An 8,893-nucleotide genomic window follows, 5' to 3' on the forward strand; every position below is an offset into this window, starting at 1 on the left:
AATACTGTTTACCCTGCCTACACTGTTCTCCGGCAGGCCACCAGCTATCAGAAATCGTCCCTCCGTCGTCCTGACCTACGTCATCGCAGCTAATGTACAACATGAACTCAAGCAATACCATTTTAAGATGCTCAGTTGATAATTGGTCAACATCAATCCTAGCACAGCTGTACCTTTATTTTACAAACAATTACGAAACAAGTTATATTAACTTATATCAATCACTTTTGTTTTCCCTGATAGAACTGCATGAGGGGTCTTACTGTGGGAGGAAACCGGAGTACCCAGGGAAAACGCACGTGGTCAGGCTTGTGCCCGTACCTTTTCACATCCGATTGAGGAATCGAACCTCGGCCGCCTAGTGTGCTACCACTGTGTTGAAGGCATCTCCTGAAATTCGAGTACACCATAGGACTGTACCAGGGCCTGTATTGTTTAAAATTAAACATAAGTCAGCAAAATTACAAGATTATCTTATACCGTGCCGGCATGGCTTGAGTCAGTATCAACTATGTCCATCTCTAAGATTATGTTTCGGGATATTGTATTTAAATGTATAACGGTTACTCGGATTGACCAGTCACCTACAGTGTGCATAATACTTCCTAACGGCGTCGGGCAATCAACTGTTGGTATCCGAAGACGACTTTATAATGGATCGAAGGAGAAATCCTTTATAAAACCTGTTTTTATAAAACATTATAAAGATGCAGGTACATGTTTGTATCTTATATTTATTTAATTGTTTTCGTGTTTGAGACGAAATTACTCCATACGTCAGAATCAAGAAAATTATCATAGACCATTTCTATTGAATAATACAGAAGATACAAGCGGAGCCAAAGAATTGTTCAAAAGACATTATTGTTTCTTTATGAGACAAATTTTTACTATTATTTGAAAAAAGGAATATTTGATATAAACTTTTTTTTTATTAAAGAATAATGGGTAAATGATAAAACTGCGCCTCAGACAACTTTCAGTATAAATTGAGAGTAAGTCACTTTAAAGCCAAACATTATCTAAACTACGTTATACAGCTGTTCCGTCTTCTAGGACTCGCCAGAAGTGGTAATCCATCATTTTTATACCCCAGGGCAGAATAGTGACCTTTGACCTTGTCACGAGGGTACCGTCACGAGGCTACCCAACTCATGAACACGTATGCCTTATGGCTGAGAGCTGCGTTTACTGACAGCAATCGTCTGTCTGTCCATAGGTTGAAAACAATATCGTGTTATGCCTGAAGAATAATAATGTTTATAAAGACTGAAGGGAGATATTTTAGTATCTGAAACATGTGGCGGGGAGTTATCGTTCTTGTATTTTGGGGGACCATTTCCGGTTTAAATGGATACGGAACTGGTGCTCCAAAAGTCAGTTCGGTTTGTTTACACCGACTACCACACCATGGTGTGAGGTCACAAACATCACCAAGTCCGTACGCCATAAAAACAATTGTGACGAAAGCAGGAGGGAATTATGACATCACAGGTAAGTCAAATTAAAATCTTTACATACATGTACGTTTGTCCAAAGATTTGGTTCTATTCTCAGCCAAGATAAAGCAAATTAGCTACTCCACATTTATTATTATTTACATGGCGATTGAATTGTATAAAATTCAAGTTGAGAGATTGGCGGCAAAGAAAAGGGAAACATTTCTTGCTGAATAATTCCCCAAACCAGACAAATAATTTGTGTAGATAAATTCCTTTTATCCAAATGATTCATCATTAAATTTGATATCATCAATGGTTACATCGAGTCCATGAATAGTAACCGTATTTTGATTGGATGCGTCCCTTTGACTGTTCTGGTAAGTACCCAACAACTTCAATGGATTAATTGATTGATTTGATGATTTCAAATTAAATTGCATTTTATTCTCATGGAGACAAGATTTCAAACAATTATAGAACTAACTATTCTCACATTCGATGATATGGCAATTGGTAGCGGTGGACGAGCGCGCCACTTATCAATAGCCCTCCACCTCTGGGACCCACGCATTGCAGTTGCCTGGTATTGACCGTAGGTCGATGGTTTTTCTCCAGGTACTCCGGCTTTCCTCCACCTCTAAAACCTGGCACGTCCTTAAATGACCCTGACTGGTAAAAGGACGTAAAACAAAATAAACCAATGGTAACACACTAAAACAAAATAGAATTAGGGAAGCCGCCGCGACCAAAATCCGATGTGACATTTTCCCCTCAATGAGAGATATTTAAACATCGTGTGGTCAAAAAGGTAATCAAGATTTTATCAAACAGACAATGAAGTTTTCTATACTGTTATTCGTTCAATTTGTGATGCCTATATTACTTGCAAAGTATTAAACCTTTCAGTGAATATAACGTCAACAAACGGAAGTGCCACCATTAGAGGGTTTGTGGTCCAGTTAATACCGGAAGTGACGAAGTTTGACTTCAATGAATATCAGAAACCCATCGGAAATTTTGAGCCGAATGATGACGTACAAACTCTGAGCTGCCATTCTAATGGTGACACTGCGACCCACACTAATAATGGCGATAAGGAGCTGGTTGTAATACGAGGGAAAATCCCAATCGGCAGTGTTCATCGGAAGATATCTATACAGTAAGATCTGAAAATATTATAGGACGGTTATTCCTACAGAAGACAATGATAAATAATTAAATAAATTCATTCATTCATTCATTCATTCATTCATTCATTTCATTCATTCATTCATTCATTCATTCATTTATTTAAATATTAATTAATAAATAAATGAATGAAAAGATTAACTAATTAATAGAGCATTTTAGTCGTTCATATTTTGACTATGTGAATGGTTTCATGCTATCTAAAACAAATATTGTTCATTTCATTAGAAACCGAAACCGAAAATACATTGTAATGTAGTTTAAATAATATAATAAGTCCTATTTTGGGGCGATTTGTTATTCAACCTGACGTAATTTTGTAGAAAAATAAATAAATAAATAAAAAAAATAATAATAATAAAAATAAAATGAAAAAATGTTCTATTATAACATGTTTACCCGTTTTAAAACACTGTTCACCTCAATTGATATTTATAAACAATACTACTCGGAGAAAGCCGGATGGAATCACGTAGGAGAGATAGATGAGTACATGTACGCTGGATAATATTTTCCAACAGGGATTTCTTATAAGTATATACAGTTTCCAAATATTATACTCTCAGTTTGATAAATGTTTATTGCAGTGCCACATTGCTGAAGAGGTACGATGTTTACTGGAGTGATGTGACGTCAGATGTTGGAATAGAACCAGGTATGGTACTGAACTGTTGAAACATGCAATTATACATTATACAATAATACATTTAGAATGTTGAACCAAGTCTATTGTTTATCTGTTCTAACTGATTATTTCTTTAAGAGTTTTATGAAATATAATCAGTAATTTGTTTATTATTTGTAGGAATATCCTAGAAACGTAAATAATGAAACACTCATATATATTCACATGACAACTACGGTATCATCGTCTGTTCGAATTACTCTCACAACTGAATGCCCATGCATGGCAAGCGGTTCCTTCAATTGATTGTGATTGTCATGGGAACAGAGATTATTTCAAAATATTCTCGAGTTTATTTTAACAAAATCATAAATGATATTGCCTGTGTGCTTTGTTTTTGAAAATCAGAAATGTCTAAATGTTTGATGCAATCCTCTTATAATGTGTAATCTGAGACGACGTGCAAAGCGTTTACGTAACGCGGATTTAATTTAAATGGCGGATGTTGTCATTGAATCAGAAGATGCTTGCCTTTCCGGACCACCTGGTCGTATTTCAATGATCGCCTTGTAAATCTGTTTCATTATCATTTCCCTCGTTTTAAGCAAGGGTTATTCTCATTTACATATCGGCATAAATATATTATTTCTTTTTCTTCAGATACAAAGGTTGAAGATCCTTCCATCGAATGGTTAAGGCTCGTCACAGACTTGGCAATCAGTTATGAAGCTGGTCAGGACCAATGGGAGGAGGATATCAAGTCGAGGCTGAAACTAGGATACTTCAAAATAGTGGATGATACGGGCCATCTCAAAACCAAATACATTGGGGGCCAACTCCCATTTAAAGATCAATTTCGGAAATCTAAAAACAAGGTAGAAGAGGACCCAAAAGCCGCCAATACGAGTTTTAAAGAAACTGTCGTTGAAGAATTTCTTGCTGGTAATTTTCAGCTAAGCGAATCGGTGAATGGAATATTGGAATCCATTTCTCAAATTTAAACATAATAATGTCTGCTCATTTGATTTTTTTATACCCGACCAAGCGATAAAGAGAATTGTATGATGCCTCTGATTCATAAAACCATTTGTTTTCATCAATATATATATATATTTTTCATTTAGCTTTTTTAACAATTCATATTAGCCACCAATACGAACCAATTACATTAAAACAACTATAGACAAATAGGCCTTTAATTTAATTGTCACTGAATGTGATTTTACACGATTTTACCAATGTGTTAATTAAATGTATTTTATATGAACGTATCTTAAAGAATGTTTATTACATGACTAAAATAGTATGTATTTTCATTGGATAAAACAGACCAGAATCCATTAGTTCAAAAGCAAATGTTAGGCCGTTCAACAATCCACGATTGGTTCGCACGAGTTTTTAATTACACGTGTGCCTTGGCCTCGTACCTTAAAATAGAAATTACCTGTTGCTTTAAATACGAATTTCTGATTGGTGAAACTAGCAAATCAGCTTAAATTTTGTCTTATGATTCATCTAATGATTTTTGAGTTCTTGAATATCAAATGTTACTATTCTTTGTATCTTCTTCATAAAACTAAACCATTTAAAAGGATGAAAATAAAAAGCTACACAGAAAAACAGAGTTCCCAAAATATCTCATCTTCGCTGGCCAAGTGTGTTCAATATCAAAATCAGGAAGATACTGGATCGTAACCCTTGGTAAGCGAAGATGAACATATCTGAAAAACTCGATCGTCGCTGTGAAGAAATCTTGTTTTTCGTTTGTTAGTTAGTTTGTTTTTATTTATGAAATGAAAAAACTTCCGACTTAAGCTAGAGGTTAACACCAAGGCGTATCAAACCTGACTATCATAATTACCTCGGCTAATTCGAGGGTTGATAATTCCTTGTGTTAATCTAATTCATGGTCCATTTAAGCATTGAACGGCTTTCAGTTGGCATTCATAGTCAATAGGAATGCCAACTGAAAGCCGTTCAATGCTTATATTTACCATCTGTGATTTTTTATTTGTCGTGCGATTTTTTTTTTTTTGAAATTTTCAAATTCAAATTTCAGTTGGCAGTTCATAAGCTGGTGAACTCGCAACTGAATTGGTAGGGTTATATAGTGGCAGTGCCATACAATGGTAAATATAATTGTATAATGCTTGTGTGTCTTCCCGTTTCCTTTTCACAATAGTGCCCCCAAATTAAGATAGATAAGTTTAGGTAGAGATTAGTTTTAAAAAAAAGATAGAAGTTACATTATGTATTTTCAAGCCCAATTTAATATTGGTGTGTATATGCGAAATCGTTTATAGAATTAGCTTAAAGTTGATATTGATTAATTTATTCTTGAGAATTTCACTGTCAAATTATAAACGAGAGTTTGAAAGCTTTCAAAATTTATTCACTATCTGTATACTCAGTAACTACACAATGCGAATTTTATGCATTTAAACAACATATATCATACTAATTATTGCAAGCCGTTTCAGCTATTTACCCATTTAATTCTAAAGATATGTACATGTATGTCTATTTATTGAACGAAACGAGATATAGAAAATATACGTGTTAGAGAACTATTTATGTTTTAAAACTAATACTCTTCGAATGTAGTCAATTACATTCCTTTATGTTAACAGGGATATTATATAACAAAGCAAAATATTTTGCTATTTCTTTTATAAGGAGACGAATTAATATAAGCTTTAGGCTTGTTTTCGAATCCTTACATTCATGTAATGTGTACAACTTTGCTGTTTACAAAATAAAATACTGTTTAAACCAAAGCAAATTAAGGTGTATATCTGTATACCTCTTGTAACACACATTATGTCTAAGTGAACAATAAAATCTGCTAACGCGTTCCCCGTTTGGGCCCCTCGTAATCAATTACGACAACAAGCATGAACCGGTGCGCCATGACCCCATTAGATATCGGGTAAGGGCGATACGAGCACTGGACATCGAGCTGACTGTCATCAATTTGTGGTCGATCAGAAGGAAATACACCATAAATCAAGGTAAGCAAATTAAAGGCTCTCATGCGATATAAATAGGTCTGTATTACAATGTTTGACGAGGCTACGGGCGGGGTACCGTATCGCTAATTTACTGACCACGTGGAAAGTCGGTTTGGTGATATATCTACTAGATGTAGGTAATATATATGTAATCTTATGACGATGCTGACGAGGTCATTGTCTGTGGCCGGTGTTTAAATATGCAAGTTGACACTTTGACGGTTGACCTAAGTTGTGTATTTTGATAGCGCTGACTTTTCTTTAGAGTTATCTCCCTTTACACGTTTCGCTGTACATACAGGTACTGGTCCCATTTAATGCATTCTCGCGATGTCATTTAATCAGAGACATACATGTATATATGTCTCTGATTTAATCTATAAAATAACCGAAACGAGATATAGAAAATATACGCGTTAGAGAACTATTTATAAGTTTTAAAACTGATGCTCTTCAAAAAATCAGATAATTTAATATCAAAATATCTGTTTTTAATGTTTCTTTAACTATGCATTAACCAATCTTCTAAATCAAAAAATTAGTGGAGGGGTTCAACATTGATTACAAAGCGTTTGGTTATTTCTCAAATATTTCTCGGCACCTTAAAATTTGCTTTGAAAAGATTTAGGTTAAATTTGATTAAATTTGTACTTGAAATATACAAGAGTTTCTTATTTAAATTGACTGTTGTCATACCATACAGTTGTGAATGTCGATGTTTACTTTTTTTCATTAAATGCCCTTAAAGCTAATCGTAACGACAAAAACAAAAACAAAAAAAACGCAAATCTGTCTTTTTTTTCATTTGTTTTACCTTTTTTATTAGACATGTTCCATTGACAGTCAATGGTTATGAATTCACCAAGTAGCGAAATGATTTTAAAGCGACACTAAAAATGTCATATAATAAACTACATGTATCCACATGTATATTGCTTATATATAAATGTATTGTTTAACGTCCTTTTATTATCTGTTGTCATATTAAATGACGGGACTCCCCTGTATGGGAAATGAATGCGTGGTGCGCGTGCAGGGTTAGCACGGGCCTTTAGAAAGCCTTGAATTTCACCTTGGACCCTGAAAAGCCTTGCATTTCATTCTGGGCCTTGAAAGCATTGACTTTCATTCTGGGCCTTGAAAGCCTTGACTTTCATTCTGGGCACTGAAAAACCTTGACTTACATTCTAGGCATTGAAAAACCTCGACTTTCATTCTGGGCCTTGAAAAACCTCGACTTTCATTCTGGGCATTGAAAAGCCTTGAAAATTGATTTACAGCCTTGAACAACGTTAAGGTTTCATTAGGATAAGTGAAACCCTGGCCACTGATCATTTGGATTCAGCTTTGTCTATGCGGCCTCCCCCAACATGTAAACGCTATATGTCGGAGAAGCAGGTGTTGAAATTACCTTTGGGTGTAACCCGTCCATGTTGGTTACGGTGTAAGTAAAGATCGAGGTAAACGACGGATACAGAAGATTTCTGTAGTTTTATACAAGACTATGACACTACTTAAATATCTATGTGTTTATTTCACTAGAAATTGCCTCATTTAAAAAAAGATGTATGGAAGGCCCTCGAATTCTTTATGTATTTGGAATCTGCACAGACACTCCCCTGAATCAGGTGTATGACACACGAGGCGAGTGCTTGTGGAGTGTCATATGACGCCATTTTAAAATTTTAGTGTTTGTTTCAAGTTGTTATATGATTTTAACGTTTTGATATCAAAATTGTTTTTTTTTATTATTAATTTCAGTGTTAACTAATCTATCATGGCGTACGTGATCAAAAAGAAGAAATCTGACGTCATTCTGCCCTACCTACCATTTGACGGACTTCTTAAAGATGGCCGCAAGGTCGTTTTGGATTATTACAAGGACGAAGACGAGGCTCAAGTCCATGCCATAATGAAGTATATTGTCAATGAGGAGGGTAACAGCTATCCACAAGAAGACTTAGCTAATGTGGAGGACTTCCGGTCTTATTACTTGTCACATGACGTATTTGTTTGTCGTGACGTCACTTCCGGTGACGTATTGGGAAGCTTTTACGTGAAGCCAAATTTCCCTGGGAGATGTTCGCATATATGTAATGCTGGTTTCGCAGTGAAGAAATCAAGTCGAGGATTAGGTGTCGGGAAGTTCATGGTTGGACACTATCTTCAAATTGCACGCGACCTTGGTTACCAGTCTTCGTTCTTCAATCTTGTGTTTGTATCCAATGAAGCGTCCGTGAGCTTGTGGCGAAGCATGGGCTTCACAGAGCTTGGGCGCGTGCCTAACGCGGGAAACCTAAAGGGGCGTGGCTACACAGATGCCATACAATTTTATTATGATTTAACGAAATTAGACAAGAAAGTTTAATTACAAATATATCTTAATGTGAATGTTATGGATGCATAAACACAATCATTGGAGAAATGGAATAACAATAACATCTCCAGTCGGTATAAGGGATCTACTATCACATGCATGTACATATCAAACTGTGTATACTTATCTATAATATTGAATTTTTGCTAGGTATGAAATCGAACAATGACCAGTGCCAAGATAAATCAGCATTAAGATACCTCTTCAAGGGCTAAAACATTAAATAAAACAATTGATACATTACAGGGAT

At 35.3% G+C, this 8,893-nt stretch overlaps 2 protein-coding genes across 2 annotated transcripts; both read left to right on the forward strand.

Moving 5' to 3' along the window:
* The first annotated feature begins 1,128 nt into the window (after positions 1-1,128).
* On the forward strand, positions 1,129-5,010 carry LOC117314722. Its single transcript, XM_033868812.1, has 4 exons — positions 1,129-1,494; positions 2,349-2,601; positions 3,218-3,285; positions 3,916-5,010. Exons 1-4 carry the CDS (start codon positions 1,299-1,301, stop codon positions 4,254-4,256), a joined length of 858 nt encoding a protein of 285 aa, XP_033724703.1. The 5' UTR covers positions 1,129-1,298; the 3' UTR covers positions 4,257-5,010.
* A 310-nt stretch (positions 5,011-5,320) lies between these two features.
* LOC117345313 (N-acetyltransferase aca1-like) lies at positions 5,321-8,893 on the forward strand. The gene is made up of 2 exons (XM_033908381.1): positions 5,321-6,266; positions 8,028-8,893. Exon 2 carries the CDS (start codon positions 8,044-8,046, stop codon positions 8,632-8,634), a length of 591 nt encoding a protein of 196 aa, XP_033764272.1. The 5' UTR covers positions 5,321-6,266; positions 8,028-8,043; the 3' UTR covers positions 8,635-8,893.

Source organism: Pecten maximus, chromosome 16 (genome assembly GCF_902652985.1).
Source record: "Pecten maximus chromosome 16, xPecMax1.1, whole genome shotgun sequence".
In the NCBI taxonomy this organism is placed as follows: domain Eukaryota; kingdom Metazoa; phylum Mollusca; class Bivalvia; order Pectinida; family Pectinidae; genus Pecten; species Pecten maximus.

What these genes read in the sequence shown, in the direction of transcription:
- LOC117314722 (XM_033868812.1), top strand. Translation starts at nt 1,299, where the DNA reads ATGTGGCGGGGAGTTATCGTTCTTGTATTTTGGGGGACCATTTCCGGT. An exon ending in CATCGGAAGATATCTATACA is followed by an intron (nt 2,602 to 3,217) that starts GTAAGATCTGAA and finishes TGTTTATTGCAG; the next exon opens with TGCCACATTGCTGAAGAGGT. An exon ending in AGATGTTGGAATAGAACCAG is followed by an intron (nt 3,286 to 3,915) that starts GTATGGTACTGA and finishes CTTTTTCTTCAG; the next exon opens with ATACAAAGGTTGAAGATCCT.
- LOC117345313 (XM_033908381.1), top strand. Translation starts at nt 8,044, where the DNA reads ATGGCGTACGTGATCAAAAAGAAGAAATCTGACGTCATTCTGCCCTAC.